Genomic DNA, 27,326 nt, shown 5'->3' on the forward strand with positions numbered 1-27,326 from the left:
TGCAAAGGTTCCATATATTGTTCCTGCACAGGGGCCTCTCCTGTCTGGGTCCACCAGTGACTATAACCAAGGCATGAGAATGTAACCTAGGCATATGACATCCACAGAACCATAGAGAAAGGATAGGACGGAGAACCGAGGCACAAAGATATAACCTAGGTATAGGACCTGGCTGCCATTAGATTGTCGCTTCCTGTCCCATACTGACCAGTCCCCGGTGTTAAAGGGCCATCTAGTTCCAGAATGTTCTCTTCGGTTTGATTATCTTCAATCTTTTTCTTTTTTTTCTTTGTTGGATCTCGCGGTTTCCGAAGAAGTGAAAGTTCCTCCGGGTGTCGGATATCTGCAAGAAAGTAAAATTATTAACTAAAAAATTCTAACACCGTCACCTAGCTTTTCCCAGAATAAATACAACTGAAATGGCCAAATCAAAAAAGAAGCTGTCTCCGCTCTGGACAGCTCTGTTTTACTATATTACTATAATAATTCAAGGAGCAGCTTTTCTTGTAACTCTGCTTTGTGATGTTCCTCTGTTATTCATCCTGGAAATGGATCAATTAATTGATAATTGGATTATCATTATCAGCACAGTTTGATAACCACAGGACCAATATGACCATTTTACTCCAGATTAATCACTTCTGTTATCCCTCCCTCTTGTTAAATCTTCTGGAAAGGTTTTTGACAAAAGATGCTCCAGAATCGTTATTTTTCGGAGAATACCTATATTTACTGCCATAAATTCTAACAGAAGAGGAAGGGGAATTGTTGGGGGTAGAAGCCCTTTAGGATTCTTTGGCTTTGGCTGCTGAACCACACGTGTATTTTGTAACTCATCGCTGATTGAGAAATCACATTTTAAGAGCTGGGTCATTGGCCATGAAGACAGACTTAAAAAGTTATATATTTAAACTGGCAGCAAAAAGGAATTTATCTTTTTTTTTTTTTGCCTAGCCTTGAAAAGACAGGCAGACAAACAGCCTTTTAAGGGGAAAGACAGTTTTGCCTGCAATTATGCAATATTTGACAGATGAAAGAACAAAGTTTAAAAAGCAAAAGAGTGAGACAGTAGCGGAGGACTGGGGGGCACGGACCAGACCATTGCTGGAGCTCCGGGCTTAAGGTACCGTCACACTCAGCAACGAGAACGACAACGATCCGTGACGTTGCAGCGTCCTGGATAGCGATCTCGTTGTGTTTGACACGCAGCAGCGATCTGGATCCCACTGTGATATCGCTGGTCGGAGCTAGAAGTCCAGAACTTTATTTCGTCGCTAGATCGGCGTGTATCGTCATGTTTGACATCAAAAGCAACGACGCCAGCAACGTTTTACATGGAGCAAGAACGATAAGCGAGTCGCCGTTACGTCACTGGATCGCTCCTGCATCGTTCTGGAGTTGCTGTGTTTGACATCTCTACAGCGACCTAAACAGCGACGCTGCAACAATCGGCTCGTTGTCTATATCGCTGCAGCGTCGTCGAGTGTGACAGTACCTTTAGTCTGTGCCCTGGGTTGTATGATCATGAAACAATGTGACACATTCCAATCAGAGCTCGTGGATGTCAATGGCATCTCTTCGTTCTGCTTCATGTGCTAATTGGGCCAAAGCCGTAGCACAAGTCACTTTGAGCCGTCCTTGGCGCGATGAAGAAACGAGGGAGAGGCGCGATGAAGAAACGAGGGAGAGGCGCGATGAAGAAACGAGGGACGGGCGCGATTAAGAAACGAGGGACGGCGCGATGAAGAAACGAGGGACGATGCATCACTGGGTTCAAAAACAACTACCGGTAACAGGCAAAATATAAAAAGTGTATTTGTTCTCCCGCTGTTCGCATGGGTTTCTCCCAGTACTTAAATTTCCTCCCACATTCCAAAAATTCACTGAAAAGGTCAGTGGGCATCCTAAGAAATTCACCGTAGTGTGTGTGTGTCAATGGAAAAAAGCATTAAGAGCCCCATTAATTGTAGGGACTGAGGACAACAATATTTGTGCTGGGCTGTGGAATATGCTGGTGCTTTTCCATGTTGACACAATGTTACCCCCTGAGCTGTCCCTAATATATAGGGAAGGGTAAACCTACCAAATATCGGCTAACAGAACATATTGGATAGATGGCATGGTGTAATGCAGAACTGCAGGATCAGACTACACAGATTGCTCATAGTCTGTTATCAGGGAAACAGTTTGTCATAACTGCTCTAAACACAACATGGCAGCGGCTATTTAATCCAATTATATGTAAGTTACTGAATTATTTATAGGTGCATGGAAGCAAAAGATACGTTTTGACAAAAGTATACACAGCTTTGACTGTTGGCTATAGATAAGGTAGTAGGTAGTTGGGCAGACATTGGCTATCTCTCCTGATCCCCCATATAGATGTAAGCGGGGCTTGGCTGTGTTTTCAAAGAGTGAGCGGGGTCTTGTATGGCTTATCAGCTGTGGAAACAAAACATGTCCGATCCTTCTTTCCACCAACAGATGGGTGTCCTGGCCCACCCCCCATACACATTAGATGATTGTCATATCATCTGCAGGACCATCCAATTTACCATGTACAGGGAACTTGACGCAATGGAGATATGGTGCTGGATGAGGACAGGGTGGAGGGGAGATACCATGACCAGGTCAGGTTGTATACAGATCATGGAAACCTGACAGACCCACACATTTATAACTGGGACTATCGAAAGCGAAAAGTCCAAGTCCAAAAGCAGTGATTCTACAAAACCGGTACAGCACAGAAGAAGTCTCCAACCAGATTTGCAAAAGTCTCTATCGCTGCATGATAGACACAAGGATGAATAAAATAAGCACAATATAAAGCTTGGAGATCCTGTGCTTGGCATTGGGGGCAGTGATAAGGAAACACTTGTGTGTGGGCACTTCCTATCATGCAGTAGGAACTTATACAAGCCGGCCATGTATCCGGTTACGAGCTTTGAAGTCCCTGGCAGCTGTAGGAGGGGGAGAAGCTGCTAAATCTGTTGTGTGACTGAGGTTCAAAGACTGCACCCTCCTCCCACCCAGACAGATACATAAGCTCTGTGCAGTGTGTGGCCAGGGGGGCAGTAACTCTGGACCCCAATGTTTTGCCTGCCATAACAGTAATGTCCCCCCCATTAGCCATCGTGGCATGCAATTACTGCAGAGTATAAACATCCTGCAAAAGCAAATTCTCACACTTTTTAAAGTGAAGCCCCACTCTATTAAGACCACTTAACGTCCTGCTGTTAAGGTCCATATTGGGGTCTACATTAAACAACAACCATTTAATTATAGTCATATTGGAAATCCAGCTTTCCAAGAAACAGATTAAGTGATGCACTTTGTTTTGTGGATGGTGGTAGATCAGGGATTTTTATTGTTCTCCTAGCCAACTGTATCAGGAGTCACCTTCTCACAAGCCAAAGCTTCCGCTAGATGGATCAATGAAAGCAAGATCACCTTGGCCGGGGTGTACTGTGTTCTGCCTGCTAATTAGATTTACAAGGAAGAAATCCCACTGGGATCCATCTGCAATATAAACAGATGTAACAGCAAGAAAGTAGCAACATGGAGTAAAGGTACTGTCACACTAGACGATATCGCTAGCGATCCGTGACGTTGCAGCGTCCTCGCTAGCGATATCGTCCAGTGTGACAGGCAGCAGCGATCAGGCCCCTGCTGGGAGATCGCTGGTCGGGGAAGAAAGTCCAGAACTTTATTTCGTCGCTGGACTCCCCGTAGACATCGCTGAATCGGCGTGTGTGACACCGATTCAGCGATGTCTTTGCTGGTAACCAGGGTAAACATCAGGTAACTAAGCGCAGGGCCGCGCTTAGTAACCCGATGTTTACCCTGGTTACCATCCTAAAAGTAAAAAAACAAACACTACATACTTACCTACCGCTCTCTGTCCTCCAGCGCTGTGCTCTGCACTCCTCCTGCTCTGGCTGTGAGCGTCGGTCAGCCGGAAAGCAGAGCGGTGACGTCACCGCTCTGCTTTCTGGCTGCCCGGCGCTCACAGCCAGACCAGAGAAGCAGAGCGCCGAGGACAGACAGCGGAAGGTAAGTATGTAGCGTTTGTTTTTTTACTTTTTAGGATGGTAACCAGGGTAAACATCGGGTTACTAAGCGCGGCCCTGCGCTTAAGGCCCCTTCACATTAAGCGACGCTGCAGCGATACCGACAACGATCCGGATCGCTGCAGCGTCGCTGTTTGGTCGCTGGAGAGCTGTCACACAGACCGCTCTCCAGCGACCAACGATGCCGGTAACCAGGGTAAACATCGGGTAACTAAGCGCAGGGCCGCGCTTAGTAACCCGATGTTTACCCTGGTTACCATCCTAAAAGTAAAAAAAAACAAACACTAGATACTTACCTACCGCTGTCTGTCCTCCAGCGCTGCGCTCTGCTTCTCTGCTCTCCTCCTGTACTGGCTGGGAGCCGGAAAGCAGAGCGGTGACGTCACCGCTCTGCTTTCCGGCTCACAGCCAGTACAGGAGGAGAGCAGAGCACAGCGCTGGAGGACAGACAGCGGTAGGTAAGTATCTAGTGTTTGTTTTTTTTTACTTTTAGCATGGTAACCAGGGTAAACATCGGGTTACTAAGCGCGGCCCTGCGCTTAGTTACCCGATGTTTACCCTGGTTACCAGTGAAGACATCGCTGGATCGGTGTCACACACGCCGATCCAGCGATGTCTCCAGGGAGTCCAGCGACGAAATAAAGTTCTGGACTTTCTTCAGCGACCAACGATCTCCCAGCAGGGGCCTGATCGTTGGTCGCTGTCACACATAACGATTTCATTAACGATATCGTTGCTACGTCACAAATAGCAACGATATCGTTAACAATATCGTTATGTGTGAAGGTACCTTAAGTTACCCGATGTTTACCCTGGTTACCGGGGACCTCGGGATCGTTGGTCGCTGGAGAGCCGTCTGTGTGACAGCTCTCCAGCGACCAAACAGCGACGCTGCAGCGATCCGGATCGTTGTCGGTATCGCTGCAGCGTCGCTATGTGTGACGGTACCTTAACTGGAGAAGCCTCAACACAAGAAGACACGTTGTAACAAGAGCTCAGTATGTCAGGGAACATCCTCCTCAATAACAAAAATGACCCAAAATACCCATCTGGTTGAGGTTTAGGAATATGTACCCAAAGTTCCCTAACCCTTTACATGCCATGAAGAACTGAAGGATGGTAGTAACGGAGAAGGAACATTGTGAACTTAAGACTAATTTCTATCACTACGTGATGTTCTTTTCCACCTTCTCTAAAGGTGTCCCAGTAACCCAGGCATTTTCCTAAAATTAAAAACACGTAGTGGATATTCAGCTGTGGATCCAAGCGTGAAAAGTCCATTGGGTATTATAGCAGCAGTGTTATCGGTGAGGTCTTATGACATCTCTCACATACCAGCCATTGCCTCGCACTGTGGATTGACAGTATGTACATTTTTGCTGCAGATATCACCATTGTAAGGGGGAAACTGTAGCAAAATGTGTTTGTTCCATTGCAGAAATGTTATATCCCTTCGAGACATATCTTTTGGAGTATGGGAGGAAACCAATGCAAAAACCATTGATTTCCAAGCAAAGGCCACCTCCACCATTCTCAGAATTGAAGAATCTTAGGACCCCCCAGTGATAAGTCCTGAAGTGCTTCTGGAAATTCCCTTTACATTTTTGGTAGATTTATTACATTGCAGCTAAACAAAAAAAAAAACAAAAAAACTTTTATAAGTATAAGAGGTGAATTAATTTTAGCCTATGTAAGGGAGGAAAAATAGATTGCAAATGCAGATAAGCAGATTATTAAATATTACTGTGCCTCTGTGTCAATCAAGAAACTCAAAATTTGCTCCTGTTTTGCATTTTTCATCATACGTGTAAAGAGAATAAGTATCTGCCCCCTCCACCTCCCCGAATATAAACACACTTGAGATTATTGCATTGACTCCCAGAGAAGTGGAATGTGCGGCCGATGAAAGTGTCGCTTGGTGCCTGTAGGGAACAATCTCCTCTCTATCGACTGACCTTTCCCTGTCCCTATAACAATCACAGTCTGTAAGGGCTTTACATTCTTACAGTTCTCACTAAGAGGGGGCTCGTGACATCACACAAAGTGACCACTATGATGCCCATCATCCGCACAGACATTCCACACAATTAGCTACATAGAAACTCTCTAAAAACGCTCCTTTCATCAGAGAGCAATCAATACAAGGCATGAACTAGTCGCTGAGCATTGAGGGGGGGGGTGAAATAGCATTTTTTTGTTAATGAAATTACAACCTCTCCATCTTTTAAAACAACGATTTACATCAGCATTTTTTTTTTTAATGTCCCACAAGTGAAGGTCGGGTCACTATATACTTCATCACTCATTTCAATTTCATAAACTTTTATCATTGACACAAATAAAATAAAGTCTAGATAGATTTGGAAACAATAACTGCAGAGGATGAGCCACTGGGACGTTCACATTTACTATAGAAGCAACTTGGCAATTCAAGGGTCACAGGGCTGTCTTCTCTCCATCTGAGAAAATTGGTCAAATTATGTTAATCTGCATGGGATAAGATTTTCGAGAGGAAAAAAAAAAAAAAGAAGCCTGACGTGCACATCCCCATAGAATAACATGGGCATGAGTGCTTTGTATCAAAACCAAAGCACTCGTGTGCATGAGCCCTTACAATAAGAAAACACAAAGGATCAAAAATTCTCAATATAGTAGGACCTCCCAGGCCGTGTAGAAACTGCTGGGTTATGGTCAGTAAATGGATCTAAGAGCATAAATATTAGATAGATAGATAGATAGATATATAGATAGATAGATAGATACAAAGCTAAAGGGGAAGCATTTATGCAGGTTTTATCCCAATGCCATATTTTTCAAAGTGTCAGGGCAGTAAAACATTGGCAGGAGGCCTGCAAGATTTTCAAAGAAACTTGTTTCAAGGTAATTTGGTTTGCAAAATATATTCACCTTATGTATCTGTATCATTTACTTTGTAGCTGCTAAAATCACTCACATCTACCGCTCTTTTACATACTCTGTGTACTCTACCCATATCAGCCCCTCTCTCCTCCTATGTACAGCTCACAAGCTCTTTTCACAATCTTAAACTGCATTGATCCATTCACTCCTACCATACAAGACGAGAGACGCTCTCACAAATCACTCAACCATCTGCTCACGCTCTCTATTCTCCTCCTAGTCGCAGGAGCGCACCTGCCCCTGGCTCCACTTGTACCAGAAAGTGTAACCCCCCCCCCCCCCCCGCTAGACTCAGAAACCCTGCAAATCTCTTATTAATATTCCTTGCATGCCTTCTGTCTCTTAACTGCACCCTCTGGAACGCACGGTCCGCCTGTAACAAACTCTCCTAAATTCATTACTTCTACCTTTCAAATTCGCTTAGCCTTCGGACTGTTACTGAAACCTGGATCCAGCAGTCCGACACCATGGCTGCTGCTGCCCTCTCATATGGTGGCCTATATGTTTCAGAGACCAGGTGGAGGTATTGGTCTGCTCCTCTTATCAAAAAGTACTTTTCAGGTTTTCATGAACACCCGAGCCTTACACTATGGCTGGTCCGAATAACTATAACAATTGTTACCATCCACCTCTCGTGTCTCCCCTTTTCCTCAGATTGTAAGCTTGCGAGCAGGGCCCTCATTCCTCCTGGTATCTGTTTTGAACTGTGATTTCGGTTATGCTGTAATGTCTATTGTCTGTGCAAGTCCCCTCTATAATTTGTAAAGCGCTGCGGAATATGTTGGCGCTATATAAATAAAAATTATTATTATTCTTTTGGAGGTACATGCTATCAGACTACCAGCCCTTCTTGTGAATGGCGGTTGTGTATCATCCTCTGGGCCTCTTCAGTAAATTCCTGGGTCACTTTGCCACTTGGCTCCCACAGTTCCTCTCCTGTGACATCCCCACCCTCATCATGGGGGACTAACATCCCCATTGGTGATCCCCCTCACTTATTTCCAACTTCCTCCCTCTGCCTTTCACAGCTTACAAACGCTCCTACGCATGAAGACAGGAATACGCTGGACCCGGTCTTCTCCCAGCTCTGCTCAATGCATGACTTTACTAACTCCCCTTTCCCACTCTGACCATATCCTTCTTTCTTTGTCAAGAACTGTAACCCCACTCAGGATACCCTCACTTACAGTAATATAAGTGCCATTAATGCCCAGAAACTAACGAAGAATGTGCAGTCATAGTTGGCCCCAATTTCCTCTCTCTTATGTCCTGACTTTGCACTGAAACATTATAATGAAACACTGCATTGTTCCCTGGATGGAGCTGCACAGCGTACACATAAAATAGCTCAGTACAGACTGACAATCCTGCAAACACGTTTTCTCAAGCAGTGTTCCAGGTGTGCCCAACATTTGTGGAGAAAATCCAATCTAGACAAAGATTTTCATCCATTATAAGTTTATGCTTAAAACAGACAACCCTGACCTTCACCTTTCCAAACACACACCTCTGTTATTTCTACTGGCTGTTCAGAGAATCACTATGCAGAGGCCTGACTGAGCATGTGCGTCCACCAGCACTGTATGCCATAGGTGGATGTGCACATTGTGATATACTTTAAACACCAGGTGGCACTATTCTATGACAGTAAATATCAGGACACTGCACTGAATGGCTAAATATATATATATATCTTGAGAAAGGATAACATATCCGAAATGTTGCCACGCCGTTCAGGCATTAAAGTCCACATTTTTTACTTTTTGTTGAGCCGTTTTCCTTTTTTTTCCTTTATACTTGAACCACCTGCAATAGTGGTTTGGGAAGCTTTGCACGTCATTTCAAGGTAGTGTTTTGATGCTGTTCCTTTATATATATATATATATATATATATATATATATATATATATATATATATATATATATATATATATATATATATATATATATATATATATATATATATATATATATATATAAATAATAATATATATATAATAAATAATAATATTATTATTATTATTATTATTATTATTATTATTATTATTATTATTATTATTATTAATAATATATATATATATATATATACATATATACATATATATACACACACTATTGGACCCGTTCTACGCCCGGGTGGCAAGCATTTATATTGGCATATGGTCCCCATCCTGTCATGTGCTGCTCCCATCCTGCGCCCCCGTTTTAAATCAGTGATGGCAACACTATGGCGGTATTGAGTCGAAAGTGGCTGCCTTGCTCCACAGACGTGAGTTATATGTTCTTTAGAAAGTTACTTGGTAGCTTTGCTGACATATTGTATAGTGTAGATATTCTTACACATGCTCCTGATATCTGTAACGAAATCATTAATGTGGGCGGAAATGCCATGACATGAGAAGGCGGGATTGTGACGCAGTAATTGGCGCCTGCGCAGTCCGCGCTGCAGTGTCTCTTCAGATGTACAATGTAAGTAACGTCATGAGGGATAGTGTCCACCATGTCCCCACGGCCCCTGATTCCAGCCTATAAATGTCCCCCTGCTCCCTGGATCGGCGCATGCGCAGTCCACGCTTTCTGGCGCCATTTTCTTGAAGACACAATTCAGTATCCAAGAAAACGGTGCCAGAAAGGGCGGACTGCGTAGGCACCGATACCGGGAGCAGGGGGACATTCAAGCCCTGGAATCAGGGGGCCCAAGTAAGTAATTGCTGTGGCATGAACTGCCACAACATCATGAGGGAGGGATCGTGTCCACAGTGTCCCCACGCCCCCTGATTCCGGCTCATAAATGTCCCTCTGCTCCTGGAATCGGTGCATGCGCAGACCGCACTTTCCAGCGCCATTTTCTGGAAGACACACTGAAGTATGTATGTATTCAAGAAAATGGCACCAGAAAGCGCGGACTGCGCAGGCGCCGATTCCGGGAGCAGGGGGACATTCATGCGCCGGAATCAGGGGGCGCAAGTAATTGCTGTGGCATGATCTGCTGCAACATCAAGAAGGCGGAATCGTGTCCACACGACCCCTGATTCCGGGAGCAGGGGGACATTTAAGGGCCGGAATCAGGGGGCGTGGGGACACTGTGGGGGTGGAAACTAAGTAATATGGGCAGGATTGTGACACAGATTTCGGCGCCAGCGCAGTCTGTGTTTTCCGGCGCCATTTTTCTTGAATACAGACACTGTCTATAGTCTAACACTAGGAGCGTCGCACTTGCGTAGTCTATAAAAGGCTTCGGACAGAATGATGCTCCTACCGTTATATACTCGAGTATAAGCCGAGATTTTCAGCCCAAATTTTTGGGCCAAGTGTGCCCATCTCGGCTTATACTCGAGTCATGGTTGGCGGCAGGGTCGGCGGGTGAGGGGGAGAGAGAGGACTGTCGCATACTCACTTGCTCCTGGCGCTGTCCCATGGTCTTCGGGTGCCGCAGCTCTTCCTCTGTTCAGTGGTCACGTGGTACCGCTCATTAAAGTAATGAATATGGACTCCACTCCCATAGGGGTGGAGCCTCATTCATTCCTGTAATGAGCGGTATTATTATTATTATTTATTGTTATAGCGCCATTTATTCCATGGCGCTTTACATGTGAGGAGGGGTATGCATAATAAAAACAAGTACAATAATCTTAAACAATACAAGTCATAACTGGTACAGGAGGAATGAGGACCCTGCCCGCGAAGGCTCACAATCTACAAGGGATGGGTGAGAATACAGTAGGTGAGGGTAGAGCTGGTCATGCAGCGGTTTGGTCGATCGGTGGTTACTGCAGGTTGTAGGCTTGTCTGAAGAGGTGAGTCTTCAGGTTCTTTTTGAAGGTTTCAATGGTAGGCGAGAGTCTGATGTGTTGTGGTAGAGGGTTCCGGAGTAGGGGTGATACGCGAGAGAAATCTTGTATACGATTGTGAGAAGAGGAGATAAGAGGGGAGTAGAGAAGGAGATCTTGTGAGGATCGGAGGTTGCGGGTAGGTAAGTACCGGGAGACGAGGTCACAGATGTATGGAGGACACAGGTTGTGGATGGCTTTGTACGTCATGGTAAGGGTTTTGTAGTGGAGTCTCTGGGCAATGGGGAGCCAGTGAAGGGATTGACAGAGGGGAGCGGTACCAGTGACCGCTGACAGAGGAAGAAGCTGCAGTGCCCAAAGACCATCTGTCCAGGAGAAGGAGCCAGGGACCGCGCCAGAGCAGGTGAGTATTTCATATTTACCTGTCCGCGTTCCACCCGCCAGGCGCTGCTCAGTCTTCCAGTCCTCTTGCTGTGACTGTTCAGGTCAGGGGGCGCGATGACGTATTAATGTGCGCGCCGCCTTCTGCCTGAACAGTCAGTGCCGAGAGACAGGACGCTGAGGAGCAGCGATGAGAGGTGAGTATGTCTTTTTTATTGCAGCAGCAGCATTATATGTGGCACAGCTTTATATGGAGCATCTATGGGGCAATAATGAACTGTATGGAGCATTATATGGGGCATCTATGGGGCCATAATGAACTGCATGGAGCATTATATGGGGTCATAAAGAACTGCATGGAGCATTATATGGGGCCATAATGAACTGCATGGAGCATTATATGGGGCCATAATGAACTGCATGGAGCATTATATGGGGCCATAATGAACTGTATGGAGCATTATATGGGGCATCTATGGGGCCATAATATGGGGCATATTTGTATATGGAGCATCTTATGGGGCCATAAAGAACTGTATGGAGCATTATATGGGGCTCCTGATTCAATATGGATATTCAAAAACACAACCTACTGATGTCTCAATTAATTTTACTTTTATTGGTATCTATTTTTATTTTTGAAATTTACCAGTATCTGCTGCATTTTCCACATTAGGTTTATACTCGAATCATTAAGTTTTCCCAGTTTTTTGTGGCAAAATTAGGGGGGGGGGGGGGGCGGCTTATACTCGAGTATATACTTAAAAAAGTGTGAAACAACTGAAATTGTGTCTTATATTCTAGGTTCTTCAAAGTAGTCACCTTTTGCTTTGATGACTGCTTTGCACACTCTTGGCATTCTCTTAATGAGCTTCAAGAGGTAGTCACCGGGAATGGTTTTCACTTCACAGGTGTGCCCTGTCAGGTTTAATAAGTGGGATTTCTTGCCTTATAAATGGTGTTGGGCCCATCAGTTGTGTTGTGCAGAAGTCTGGTGGATACACAGCTGATAGTCCTACTGAATAGACTGTTAGAATTTGTATTATGGCAAGAAAAAAAAGCACCTAAGTAAAGAAAAACGAGTGCCCATCATTACTTTAAGAAATGAAGGTCAGTCAGACAAAAAAAAAAAAAAAAAAAGGGAAAACTTTGAATGTGTCCCCAAGTGCAGTTGCAAAAACCATCAAGCGCTTTCCCAGGAAAGGAAGATCAAGAGTCACCTCTGCTTTTTAGGATAAGTTTATCCGAGTAACCAGCCTCAGAAATCGCAGGTTAACAGCAGCTCAGATTAGAGACTTGGTCAATGCCACACAGTTCTAGCAGGAGACACATCTCTACAACAACTGTTAGAGGAGACTTTGTACAGCAGGCCTTCATGGTAAAATAGCTGCCAGGAAACCACTGCTAAGGACAGGCAACAAGCAGAAGAGACTTGTTTGGGCTAAAGAACACAAGGAATGGACATTAGACCAGTGGAAATCTGTGCTTTGGTCTGATGAGTCCAAATTTGAGATCTTTGGTTCCAACACCGTGTCTTTGTCCGATGCAGAAAAGGTGAACGGATGGACTCTACATGTCTGGTTCCCACCGTGAAGCATGGAGGAGGTGTGATGGTGTGGGGGTGCTTTGCTGGTGACACTGTTGGGATTTATTCAAAATTTACGGCATACTGAACCAACATGGCTACCACAGCATCTTGCAGCGGCATGCTATTCCATCCGGTTTGTGTTTAGTTGGACCATCATTTATTTTTCAACAGGACAATGACCGCAAACACACCTCCATGCTGTGTAAGGGCTATTTGACTAAGAAGGAGAATGATGGGGTGCTACGCCAGATGACCTGGCCTCCAGTCTCCAGACCTGAACCCAATCGAGATGGTTTGGGGTGAGCTGGACCGCAGAGTGAAGGCAAAAGGGCCAACAAGTGCTAAGCATCTGGGAACTCCTTTAAGATTGTTGGAAGACTATTTCCTTTGACTACCTCTTGAAGCTCATCAAGAGAATGCCAAGAGTGTGCAAAGCAGTCATCAAAGCAAAAGGTGGCTACTTTGAAGAACCTAGAATATAAGACATATTTTCAGTTGTTTCACACTTTTTTGTTAAGTATATAATTCCACATGTGTTAATTCATAGTTTTGATGCCTTCAGTGTGAATGTACAATCTTCATAGTCATGAAAATACAGAAAAAACTTTTGGTCTGTACGTACGGATATTATACATAACACACATACACATGTATACATATACACACACACACACCCACCCTATATAATTGTCTAATGGTCACTTCTGTCTTTCTGTTTGTCTCAGATATTCATTGGTCGCGGCCTCTGTCTGTCATGGAAAACGCCCACGACCATTCAGCGACGGCCGCAGTCCGGCAGCAATATGGCCACACTTCCCTCCCCGCACTCAGTCAGTGCCCGCTCCATACTCCTCTCCAGTCAGCCCTTACACAGGGTTAATGCCAGCGTTACCAGACCACGGTGTAACGCACTCCGGTTACGCAGCTATTAACCCTGTGTGACCAACTTTTTACTATTGATGCTGCGTATGCAGCATCAAAAGTAAAACGATCTAGTGTTAAAAATAATTTAAAAAAAACAAGAAAACACCTTATTCTCACCCTCCGCCGTCGCGTCCCCTCCTCGGCACTGCAAAACGGCAGCTTCCGTTTCCAAAGATGCTATGGGAGAAGGACCTTCCATTACGTCACGGTCATGTGACCGACGTCACCACAGGTCCTGCGCTCATACCATTCCTGGGACCGGAAGCTGCCGCGTGCACCGCACACAAGCGCCGGAACTACAACGGGCTCTTCGGATGGTGAGTATTTGTTTCTTTTTTATTTTTTAACCTGTTACATACGTGGCTGGGCAATATACTACGTGGCTCTGTGCTGTATACTACGTCGCAGTGCAATATAGTACGTGGACATGCATATTCTAGAACACCCGATGCGTTAGAATCGGTATGTATGTATGTATGTATGTATGTATGTATGTATGTATGTATGTATGTATGTATGTATGTATGTATGTACTAGCTATTGAACCCGTTCTATGCCCGGGTGGCGAGCATTTATATTGGTATATGGTCTCCATCCTGGTAGGTGTTGCTTCCATCCTGCGCCCCCATCCTGTCATGTGCAGCCCCATCCTGTTCTCCCATGCTGTCATGTGCTGCTCCCATCTTGAGCCCCCATTCTGTCATGTGCTGCTCCCATCCTGCTCCCCCATCCTGTCATGTGCTGCTGCCATCCTGCACCCCCATTCTGTCATGTGCTGCTGCTATCCTGCACCCCCATTCTGTCATGTGGCCTCCCCCCATCCTGCGCCACCGTTCTGTAATGTGCTGTTCTCATCCTGCGCCACCGTTCTGTAATTTGCTGCTCCCATCCATATGCCCCATACGCTGCTCCATAAAGGTTGATGGCCCCCATAAGATGCTCCATAGTATTATATGCCCCGTATGCTGCAGCGATATATATATATAAAAAAAAAAAAAAAACAACATACTCACCTATCGTCGCTGGGCGCCGAGTGCTGGGGATCCTGAGCAGGCGGAGACACCGGCGCGCTGAGGGGGTCAGGTGCCAGAGTCGCCGCTAGCTCAGGCCCCCGACACTTGCTATAGTCACCTGTCCCGTTCCAGTGCTGCGTGCCGCTCCCTCTTCCGGGTCCTCTGGCTGTGACTGTTCAGTCAGAGGGCGGCGCGCATTAAGCGCGTCATCGCGCCCTCTGAACTGAACGTCACAGGCAGAGGACCCGAAAGACGGAGCGGCATGCAGCGCTGGAACGGGACAGGTGAATATAGCTGAGGCTACGTTCACATTAGCATTGTGCGGGGCAGCATTGGGCGCAGCCACGGCGACGCATGCGTAATGCGCCCCTATATTTAACATGGGGGGCGCATGGACATGTGTTGTCTTGCATTTTGTGATGCAAAAATCATGCAAAAATGAACGCATGTGTCACAAAAAGCTGCGTTGTGCATGCGTTTTTGCATGCGTTGTGTCGCCGACGCTGCCCCGTACAGCGCTAATGTGAACGTAGCCTTATACTCACCTTCCTGGCACGTCCCTGCTTCTCCGTTGGAGATCGCGGTGTGCGTTCAGTGCTTATGCATACTGCGATCTCCTGGGCTGCGTCACTGTGGGGGTCCAGACTGCGCCGGCAGTTGCGCAGTCTATAAAGGCTTCGGACAGAGTGACGCTCCCAGCGTTATGATAATATTTTTTTTTTTGGGGGGGGGGGGGGGGGGGAATGGGGCATTACATCACAAGATGGCATTACTGGAAAATGCTGTAACAAAACAAGCCCTGAACTACAGCCTGAGGTCACATAATTTCCCCATCAGGAAGACACAATCTGTGCACACTGATGTGAGAGATTCAACAGCTCCATGAGACCTGGCTCTAACCCCCTGTTGACATGATGCCAGTGGTACACAGCCCCTTGCTAATATATATTCTCCCATTTGAACAGCTGGAGGCCCAATCGGCTTTTATAACTTACTGAATGTCTTGCAAATGTCGGAGACAGCTTTGAAGACCCGGTCAGAGAAGTTGACCTTCACCTTGACGTATTTCATGTTTGGAAGCTGCAGTCGGAGCAGTTTGTGCTGAGGGGTGAACTGGAGTTTTGCATCTGCTTGGATGCCATATTTGTCTAGGGTCCAATGAGTCTTCAGCAGCCATGTTTTTTTCTTCTCCCACCACAAGGCGTGATCAGACCAGTCCTTCTTTACATCTGAAAAGGGAACAAAAATAAGAAATTTGATCAATTTTCTAAATTGTCTAAAGAGAAGGCGAACTACAGATGTCCTTATATAATATATGTGAGATGGCAAGCCTGCGGATTCCTGCAGGAATAATATGTATGGGGGTGACCGCACTGTGTCTGATGGCACATGTCCAAATGCAACATGCTCAATCCTTTCCTTGTGAAAAAGCAGCTGCCAGATGAGCGAGACACTCCAGTCTCAACACGGAGCTGAACGTACATGTTCACAGGAGACTTTGGAGAAAGAAATAAAGAGGTTCCTCTAGGATATCCAAGAGTAGGCATCACCGCTTAGAGATCCTCTATTAAAATCTACTTTAAAAGGGTCGTTCAGCCTCCAGGAAAGGGAATTATCGTTATCTCGGCACCATATTGATATAGCCATTATATGACAATTATAATTGCCCATAAATTTGGGATGACATCTCGGTTATGCAATGGAAACAGAAAGGGGGATGGTCATTGCCCTAAACTTGAGAAGGGCGATGTGCATCCAAGACCTGCGGCTCCAGTTATCTCCTCCCGGCTTTTGTCCTCCAGCCACGGGAGATTCGGGGGGGGGGGGGGGGGAAACCAGTTCCCTGCTCTGACAAACACCAATCTACTAATTGTCTCATTTCCAGGAATAAGTGATAATTAGAGGAGACCAGAAATACATATTTGAAAAGACATCCATTGACATCAATGCCCACTGACAAATTTTAATGTATCCTGCAGAACTCTGCACTTGGACCCTGGATCTGGCTGACAGAGGAAGAAGAGTTGGGAAGGAGTGGAGGGCTTCATATCTAAAAGCTGTTGTCCGTAACCCAATGTACGTAAAGAAGTTTTTTCTTTCCTCTTCAAGAGAATTAATCTCCCAAGTAGCAGCAATACAGAGTCAATGTCAGTCCCTTTCTTGATCCTTGCAACAAGATACAGGCTGGATGTCAAACCTAAAACTCATCAATAGAAGGCATGTTTCGAGAGCTTTGCCTCTCATTAGTGTAAAACAGAGTCTGTCCTTAATAAAACCACCAGAATATGGAGAATTATAGACAATGCTCCATGGCAGGAAACTATGCAAAAAAACAAAAAACAAAACGCTCTTTCAGAATTGTCACAACTACCCCGAATCAGGCTATCTGCAGAGTTTCTGGTTTGCATTTTGCACTTGTCATGTTGACAGGCACATGTAGAGGTCAGGTATTACGATACACTTTATTGATCCCGGGGGAAATTACTTGCAGGTATTGTCTTGCAAGTACCACCTAAATAGAGGTAGCTACCCTGTAAGATCCCATTCTCCTCATCCTGAGAGCCAGTTTGCATACTTTTCTCCCATCGAACATTGCCTTTAAGAATCCTTGCTCACCGGTCTCTGCAAAGGAGAAAAAGAGTGGGTACATAAAGTATTCAGACCCCTTTAAATTTTTCACTCTGTTTCATTGCAGCTATTTGGTAAATTCAAAAAAGTTCATTTTTTTCCACATTCATGTACACTCTGCACCCCTTCTTCACTGAAAAAAGATTTTTTTGAAAATGTAATAAAAAAGAAAAACTGAAATATCACATGGTCATAAGTATTCAGACCCTTTGCTCAGACACTCATATTTAAGTCGCATGCTGTCCATTTCCTTATGATTTTCCTTGAGATGGTCCTACTCCTCCATTGGAGGCCAGCTCTGCTTAATTAAACTGATGGACTTGATTTGGAAAGGCACACACCAGTCTATACAAGACCTCCCAGCTCACAGTGCATGTCAGACCAAATGAGAATCATGAGGTCAAAGGAACTGGCCAAGGAGCTCAGAGACAGAATTGTGGCAAGGCACAAATCTGGCCAAGGTTACAACAGAATTTCTGCAGTACTCAAAGTTCCTAAGAGCACAGTGGCCTCCATAATCCTTAAATGGAAGAAGTTTGAGACCATCAGAAGTTTTCCTAGACCAAACTGAGCAATTGTGGGAGAAGAGCCTTGGTGAGAGAGGTAAAGAAGAACCCCAAGATCACTGTGGCTGAGCTCCAAAGATGCAGTAGGGAGATGGGAGAAAGTTCCACAAAGTCAACTATCACTGCAGCCCTCCACCAGTCAGGCCTTTATGGCAGAGTGGCCCGACGGGAGCCTCTCAGTGCAAGACATATGAAACATAGTAACATAGTAACATAGTTAGTAAGGCCGAAAAAAGACATTTGTCCATCCAGTTCAGCCTATATTCCATCATAATAAATCCCCAGATCTACGTCCTTCTACAGAACCTAATAATTGTATGATACAATATTGTTCTGCTCCAGGAAGACATCCAGGCCTCTCTTGAATCCCTCGACTGAGTTCGCCATCACCACCTCCTCAGGCAAGCAATTCCAGATTCTCACTGCCCTAACAGTAAAGAATCCTCTTCTATGTTGGTGGAAAAACCTTCTCTCCTCCAGACGCAAAGAATGCCCCCTTGTGCCCGTCACCTTCCTTGGTATAAACAGATCCTCAGCGAGATATTTTTATTGTCCCCTTATATACTTATACATGGTTATTAGATCGCCCCTCAGTCTTTTTTCTAGACTAAATAATCCTAATTTTGCTAATCTATCTGGGTATTGTAGTTCTCCCATCCCCTTTATTAATTTTGTTGCCCTCCTTTGTACTTGCTCTAGTTCCATTATAGCCTTCCTGAGCACCGGTGCCCAAAACTGGACACAGTACTCCATGTGCGGTCTAACTAGGGATTTGTACAGAGGCAGTATAATGCTCTCATCATGTGTATCCAGACCTCTTTTAATGCACCCCATGATCCTGTTTGCCTTGGCAGCTGCTGCCTGGCACTGGCTGCTCCAGGTAAGTTTATCATTAACTAGGATCCCCAAGTCCTTCTCCCTGTCAGATTTACCCAGTGGTTTCCCATTCAGTGTGTAATGGTGATATTGATTCCTTCTTCCCATGTGTATAACCTTACATTTATCATTGTTAAACCTCATCTGCCACCTTTCAGCCCAAGTTTCCAACTTATCCAGATCCATCTGTAGCAGAATACTATCTTCTCTTGTATTGACTGCTTTACATAGTTTTGTATCATCTGCAAATATCGATATTTTACTGTGTAAACCTTCTACCAAATCATTAATGAATATGTTGAAGAGAACAGGTCCCAATACTGACCCCTGCGGTACCCCACTGGTCACAGCGGGGAAGCCTGCATGTTTTGTTAAAAAACACATGAAGGACTCCCAGACTATGAGAAATAACATTCTCTGGTCTGATGAGATGAAGATGGACCCTTTTGGTGATAATTCTAAGCGGTATGTGTGGAGAACACCAGGCACTGCTCACACCTGCCCAATACAATCCCAACAGTGAAACATGGTGGTGGCAACATTATGCTATGGGGGTGTTTTTCAGCTGCAGGGACAGGACGACTGGTTGTCACTGAAGGAAACATGAATGCGGCCAAGTACAGAGATATCCTGGATGAAAACCTCTTGCAGAGTGCTCTGGACCTCAGACTTGGCCGAAGATTCACCTTCCAACAAGACAATGACCCTAAGCACAAAGGAGTGGCTTCAGAACAACTATGTGTCCATTCTTGACTGGCCCAGCCAGAGCCCTGACCTAAACCCAATTGAGCATCTCTGGAGAAACCTGACAATGGCTATCCACCAACGTTCACCATCCAACCTGACATAACTGGAGAGGATCTGCAAGGAAGAATGGCAGAGGATCCCCGAATCCAGGTGTGGAAAACTTGTTGCATCATTCCCAAGAAGACTCATGGCTGTACTAGCTCAAAAGGTGCTACTACTCAATACTGCGCAAAGGGTCTGAATACTTATGACCATGTGAGGTTTCAGTTTTTCTTTTTTAATAAATTTGCAAAACTTTCTACATTTGTTTTTTTTTTTTTCCAGTCAAGATCGGATGCATTGTGTACATTAATGAGAAAAAAAATGAACTTTTTTGAATTTACCAAATGGCTGCAATGAAACAAAGAGTGAAAAATTTAAAGAGGTCTGAATACTTTCCCTACCCACTGTAGTACTGTACTCCATAACATGAAAAAAAAAAAATTAAAAATTTGCCGTTCTCACATTATTTGACCAGTTTTCATTCCAGTGACTAACACCGATGTCTTTAATGGCCCCAACTTGTAAGGAGATTTCAGTTTCCTTAGAGACAGACATTCGGGCCGAAGACATTAATTTCATTCAGAGCCATGCTCATCCATGGAGCATTTCAATTAGGGTTAATAACTAAATTAGAAGGAGACCAACTAAAAGGGATTTATCCAGTGTTCATGTCTTGGGACATCACAGACATGATGCCAACCTGCATTTACAGGCTAATGCAGCAATTGTAATTCATGTCGTATAACGGTTACATCAATATCAATCCAAGGACGCCGCATCCGAGATCTGGAAACATTACTGGAAACAAGATACATCAAAAATCCCCTGAATGGTACAGGAGAAATCTGCATCAGAAGGTTTGGATACAATGTTGCACAGACAAATAGACGTTGTAACATTTATTACATTCCACAAATCGATCAAAGCTGCATTGTATGAACTGCGCCTTACAGAATATTACAGGGCAATGATCTGCCATAAGGCAATTTGTAGTTGAAAATAAAGTGAAAATGTCCCATCGTCTCATCCATCCATGTGATATAGGATTTACCTATCATTTCTATGGATCTAGAGATAGAACGCATCTATCCATCATTCCTAATATATCTATAGATCTATGGAACTACAATATTTCTGAAGATCTATCCATCCATAATTTCTATGAATCCATTTATCTATTTACCCCTCGCTCATCCGCATTGCTCCATCTATGGCGACCCCTTACCCATTCATTGATAGATACTCCCCACTCAATAGGGACCACTAACGACCGTCTGTACATGGGTGGTCTTTTATTAATTGTTCTTCAGAATCCATATTACCGAATTAAGCTGCAGGGACATGCCATGAACATGTGGGTGGGAAGCAGAGCAGCCACAACTATGTAACGCATGTCAAGGCCCATACTGCACAATAATTGGCCCAGTGCACACACATGAAGGATACAATGGAGACAATTGTAAAAAATATAAAAAATTACAATCATTACTAACATCACCATTTTGGGAATGGCCCTTCCCCCAGATAGTGTCCCCAACCCTAAAAGGACCACTGACCTAATTTTCAGTCACTTCAGCAGCCTGCTAAGAATGCAAATTTCTCAACCTTGTGCCTTTTAAGACACTCTCTCCGGTGTTAAATAGGACACTTATTGTCTTCTTCAACGTGCAGTTCTTTAATACTGGCACAACGCCACGTGAGTGTTGGCACAAGATGCTTCTCTACAGCACCACTGACCTAGCACTGCAGTATGCAAGTCCATTCCGAATTCTGAACATACACACATTAGATAGACGTTTGCTGTCACGTGACCCATAAACATGCACGCTCATGATGGCTGAGCATGTACGTGTGCATCTGTCCAAAGCTTATTTCACCCTAAAAAAAACATTCTGAAATCTAGGAGGGTGCAGACATCATGTCTACAGACACCTGCCAGGGTGCAGGTCATACACACCTGTCCTATTCTAATGAGGATGGGGTGCAGTAGTTGCAGACATCAGCCCACTCGCCTAACACCACGAAGTGATACATCCTAATTTACCCCCTTTATATCTATCTAATGGGGTTAAACCAAGTAACTAAACATGGAACTAGCTAGTGATCTGCAAACCCAAACCATCCTGCAACTCCCAACATGATCCGACAGCCGCAAGTGAACACGATAAAGAAAGTTTGGATTCGGTCAAATCCTCTTTTTTTTGCTTGAAGGATGTCAAAGATAAGCCGATCACATGATTTCCTGCTTGTGGTTCCCCCAGTAAATCAGAGCTTGGAGCGCCTCCACAGGAGAACTGAGGTACTGTGGTACAAACTGTCAATGTATGGGCGTCCACCCGACCAAACCCTAATCCATGAACTTAAAATCTAATAGACCATTAACTGGGAGTTTCTAAAGTGGTCAACCCCTTTAACTAGTGTATCAGAGAGATATATTAAGTACACCCCTCTAAAGGAAGAGTAACCAGTCTGTAGATTTTTTTTCTTTTTATTTTAATAAATAAAACACAGAACAGCATGTCCGCTCTGTTACTTCAAAGACCTTGCAGACTCTTTCAAGTTTTACTAGGAAGCCCCCACTCTGCACAATGGAATAAGTCATTAGATAAAGCGTCTATTCAACAGGGAGGCTGCAGAATATCCTTCAGCGGATAACAAGCACCCGACTGCAGCCTGTTAATGAGTAGGATTGCCTTATCTCCTCCCGATGGCCCAGGTCACTGTTCCTGCAGGGGACACACTCTGGGGGATTATGGTAAGACGACCCCCAACTTTTCCAGTTAAAATATAAAATCTTCTCAAAAGTCGAGGGTTGTCTTATATGCTGGGTGTCGTCTTATAGAGTGGGTGTGGAGCAATTTGCGGTCGATGTATATAGTGGGGGGAGTGGTCCCGATGACTAGGTGAGGGAGCGCCTCACCAGGAAGGTGTAAGTGAAGCAAACTGTCAGCTTCTGGGATGCCAGGGGTATGCAAAAAAAAAAAAAAAAAAAAAAAAGAGCGGTGCTGTGCCTAGAAAAAAAAAAACACTCCTTTTTCACTCATCTGGCTCACCCTTGTATCCTATTATCTCCTTCTCTGCCTCTGCTTCACTTACACCTTCCCGGTGAGGTGCCCCCTCTCCTTGTCATTGGGGTCGCTCCCCCACAATATGCGGCAACCGCAGATTACTCCGCACCTTCCCTATAAGACGACACCCGACTTTTGAGAAGATTTTCAAGGGTTAAAAAGTAGTCTTATACGCCAGAAAATGCAGTATATATTTTTTTTTTGTTAATCTGCTAAGTGTGTGTATGTATCTATCTATCTATCTATCTCTCTCTCTCTCTCCACTGGGTGGGGGCATTTTGGTACACTTAGGTAAGCATGGTTGTGGATCAGTGTACATGTTACTAGTTAATGTGGGAGGGGTCAGCTGCAGCTAGAGAAGGAACATTCCCTGATTAAGTTCAGAAGGGCCCGGGCACCCAGACAGTCCACACGGGCTTAAGTGCCCAGGACATTAGCAGCTACTATGCAACATTGTTTGATTAAGAGGAGAGAGCCCAGCCATACACAGCATCAGGCCAGAACAGCAGAGGCCAGTACAGCAGTAGGAAAAGAGGAAAGACGCGGATACAGGTAGCCCTAGAATGTGGCAGCTTATAGCTTGGGCAGATGTTCCCAGTACCGGGGTGAAACGGTAGCAGGGGCAGTTCCCAAAAGCAGAGAGCTTGGAGCAGGAAAGTGCTGGGTCACTACAAAGCACAATGCTGAAGGGCAGGTCACTCGCCAGGTGGCAACTAGCTTCGGAGATGGAAACTCTTGTCTTGGGCAAAAGACTGAAGGCCTAACTGTAGCAGAGCTGAATTGGGAGGACACTGAGGAAACGTGCAGCACGGTCCGACCCTGATATGTGACTGAAAGGAAGGTGCAGGGAAAGCAGAGGCAATGTGTAATGCTGATCCTGTTGTAATTGCTGTGAAGACTCTGGATGTGCTGTGCAAAGCCTACAGTAAGGCTACGTTCACATTAGCGTTGCGCGCCACTGCGTCGGCGACGCAACGCACGACGCACGCAAAAACGCGTGCAAACGCATGCAAAAACGCTGCATTTTGCGACGCGTGCGTCATTTGACGAAAATCGGACGCAAGAAAAATGCAACTTGTTGCATTTTCTTGCGTCCGACGCTAGCGTCAAAAATGACGCACGTGTCGGAAAACGCAACGTGAAAAACGCATGCGTCCCCCATGTTAAACATAGGGGTGTATGACGCGTGCGTCGCCGCTGCGTTTCCCGACGCAGCGTCGGGAAACGCTAATGTGAACGTAGCCTAAAGTTGTTGATTTGAAAGCTGAAAAGGACTGTCTCAATCTTTGTTACACCGACTGATGGGAACCTACAGCAAAACAGAGGTGGCGCAGAGAGTGGAGCCACAGGTACACAAAGTAATGGACAATGTTTTCATGTATTGGGAGACCAGGGCACTGATGTACCAGAGTGCACGGCCATGACTACGGCCCTGGTCCAGCCTCTTACAAGTGTGCCAATTTATTTTTGTAAGTAGATTGAAGGAAGAAAACAAAAAAACAAAAACAAAAAAAAAAAAACACATGACTTTAGTGCGAAAAACACACATTAACGAAGCCTCGGTACCATTTATTTTGGTACATCAGACACTCATTTTTAACGTCTCTTGTTGGCTTGCATTGGTGAACATGTTCATTTTAGTGGTCGCCTCTCATGCCACTAAAAACAATGGATTGGGCATGTTGAAGTTTAACATGCGCATTCCCTCTTTCCCCCCCCCCAATATTTGCCATGTGAGGTGAATTGAAAGACTCCCAAACAAAAAAATGAGGTCCATTCTCACCGACATTGATGGTTTGGTTGATTTGCATCTGGTGATTGGCAATCTTTGGCTCTTTAGCGGATGTAGAAATATAATTCCTAGCAGAAAGAATGCAACCACATGGCATTGTCTGACATTAAGGTTTTTTTTCTACATTTGTAATAAAAAGGTAGTAGTAGGCATGGAAACATGGAGATCCTAGTTCCAAGCTGACCAGGACCACCATTATCTTGTGGAAAACACTTACATTGGGCTCCCCTGGGTTTCTCCAGTACCCTCCAATAAATCTATTTTAGAGATTCACTCTCTCCGATAGGCATTCGACCTTAGGTTGCGTTCACACAGGCCATGCAGTTTTTGTCCAAAACACATCCATTTTTCCCCCCACAGGATGCACAACTCCAAAACAAAATTCCAACATAAATCCTGGTCAAACAACAGCTTTTGTCCACAGTGACCACTGATGCTGGCCTGTGCAAACTCTCAGAGAGATTCTGGCCTCGCTTCAGGTCCAAAACACATCCAATCTGGTGCCCACGGTCTGTGCATTCACAAGCGAACATCTTTGCCTCTGCTACATCCACGAGATTGACTCCTCAGTCACTGCATTCAGAAAGAGACCCCGACATGTCTCAACTGCAGCTCACATCTTGGCTAATCCCACAGTGAATCTACTTTGATTCATAGAGAAACCATGCAGGTACTTCTAATCAAACCCTGCAGAGCTGGGATGTCACCCTGTCCTTCCCAGCTAGGCTGCACTATGTGTTTGCTTCATGAAGTGCTGGAGCTCTTTCACTGCCGCCTGGGGAACAAGCAGTCATGATTGACCATATCTGGTGACTTCTCCTTGACAAGAGGGGAGTCACATGTCTATGAAAACAAGAAAATTCCACTGTGTGGCCATAATGGCGGGGGGGGGGGGGGGGAGTGCATGAGCCTCTCTCCACATTCAGGTCTCCTCCCTTCACCAAGGCAGAATTCAAGGTTTTTGTATAGAGCTTTACAAAAATTAACGAGGTAGTAGAAAGAACATTAAAATACTAAGAAAAATTAGTGGTGATATAACAATTCCAATACTGAGGAAGAGGATCCAAGAAGTATCGTTTCTCCTCACGGAGAGTGACATGATAAGCATGTCGAGGCGAGGAGACTTAAAACCACAATGCTCCTCTGGGAAATATGCAAATTGTCTCTTCAGCGAGGAAGAGGACTAGAACTCTAGTGCCACCTATTGGAAGTAGCAATCCTAACAGTCAATGTGGAATTGTCAATTTAACGAGCATTGTAAATGTCAATTTACTAAGCCTTGTCACATGACTTAGGATTCTGGTTTGGCTATTATCCTAAGTCATGTGACAAGGCTCGTTAAAGAGTCGACATTGACTGTTAGGATTGCTACTTCCAATAGGTGGCACTAGAGTTCTAGTCCGCTTCCTCTCTGAAGAGACAATTTGCAATACTGAGGAAGATAATTCATTGGTCATCCATTTACCACATATGTTTACTCTAGGACTGGTCCAGCTTGGTTCTTATCTGTTCAACTCTCCCAGCCAAAGTCCCCAGGTCCACCCTAAATGACTAGAGGAGACCATTTGTGGTAAGGACGTCTCTTATCGGAGGAGCACTCTCACTCCTCACCTCAGTCATAAGCTTTAGTATCTGAAGGAACACCCAAGCTACAAATCTCTGTACAAAGAGGTTATTGATCCCCTGTCATCCACTTCACAGCTGATAGAGAAGATCTCAGACACTTCAGACAAAAGCCAAGATAAAAACCAAGAGCCAGAGACCTAAGAAATCAGCAAACAGAGATCAGAGGGCAAGACTGATAAAAAGCACCATTACTGCTGTGGCAGGGCCTATGTTAGAATGTATTATTTTGGATTATATAGCGCCATCATATTCCGCAGCATCCTGCATTGTCCCCACGGAGGCTCACAATCTAGACTTCCCATCGGTATGTTTTTTTGGAATGTGTACGGAGAGGCCGGAGGAAACAGTCACAAAAACGGGAAGAACATATAAACTCCTTACAGATGTCATCCTTAATGGGATCTGAACCCAGAAAACCAGTGCTGCAAAGTGAGAGTGCTAACCACTGAGCCACCATACCATGCTAACCACTGAGCTACCATGCTGCCCATATAATGACAGTAAATGTCTGCAAAATATTATGTAATTCACCAACATGGAGGGACATGTACCTAGAGGTTCTAAGCACCGTAGATATGGGAAATGGCATTACCATTGTAGAATTACCAAGCCCTATATGGCTGATAACAGAACAATACATTGCATTCTATAGGAGAGAGGATAAACTGCAGATTTTCTTCCCTTTTACTGTACAACCAGGCACGACAGGAATGTTTGATGGGGAAATACGCTCATCACATAACTGCACGCTGATCACACCCTTATGGGAGGTCAATCAACAATGGTGGAACATTGTAAGGTCACATTATAGGTTAAATGCTGAATCACATCCCATGTGCAAATGAGGGGGAATAGGAAACATGACTTAATATGACACCATGTTCCCAAATCTCTAAACCCATGTATTGTATCAGCACCAATCAAGTAAAATTGGTCATAACATGGTATCCCGATCAACAAACATGATCACTCTTTTACTGGCAGTCAGATCATGATCCCGTGCACAAGAATGGGAGGTTGGCATCCTGCTCTCGCACAGCCATAAGACTAGATGTATGTAGCGACTGGCCATGCACACGTCTTCCTTCCAAGTCTATGGTCCGGATGTAGATAACCCTGCGCGCAGTAAAGTTTTAGAGTTAAGTCCCATCTCCAATATCACCTCGGATTGCCCCCAAACAATCACTTTTTGATGGGATTTGGATGAATTTAGTGACTGACCCAGAATGGAGCAGCAGAACCAGTCACTCCACCCAAACTTCTCCTGCTTGTGGTTTTGCGCCCCCCAGAATGGA

The 27,326-nt window shown here is 44.9% G+C and overlaps 1 protein-coding gene across 6 annotated transcripts in view; it reads right to left on the reverse strand.

Moving 5' to 3' along the window:
• Window positions 1-27,326, reverse strand: part of FERMT2 (FERM domain containing kindlin 2) — a 92,502-nt gene that overhangs the window by 42,059 nt on the left and 23,117 nt on the right. For all 6 annotated transcript variants that reach the window (XM_069738557.1, XM_069738539.1, XM_069738529.1 and 3 more), the window contains exons 3-4: window positions 15,682-15,915; window positions 209-343 (exon numbers count right to left, since the gene is read on the reverse strand). In XM_069738557.1, coding sequence (XP_069594658.1) covers window positions 209-343; window positions 15,682-15,915 — 369 coding nt within the window. The remainder of the gene's footprint in view (window positions 1-208; window positions 344-15,681; window positions 15,916-27,326) is intronic.

This window comes from Ranitomeya imitator, chromosome 1, assembly GCF_032444005.1.
Source record: "Ranitomeya imitator isolate aRanImi1 chromosome 1, aRanImi1.pri, whole genome shotgun sequence".
Classification (NCBI taxonomy): domain Eukaryota; kingdom Metazoa; phylum Chordata; class Amphibia; order Anura; family Dendrobatidae; genus Ranitomeya; species Ranitomeya imitator.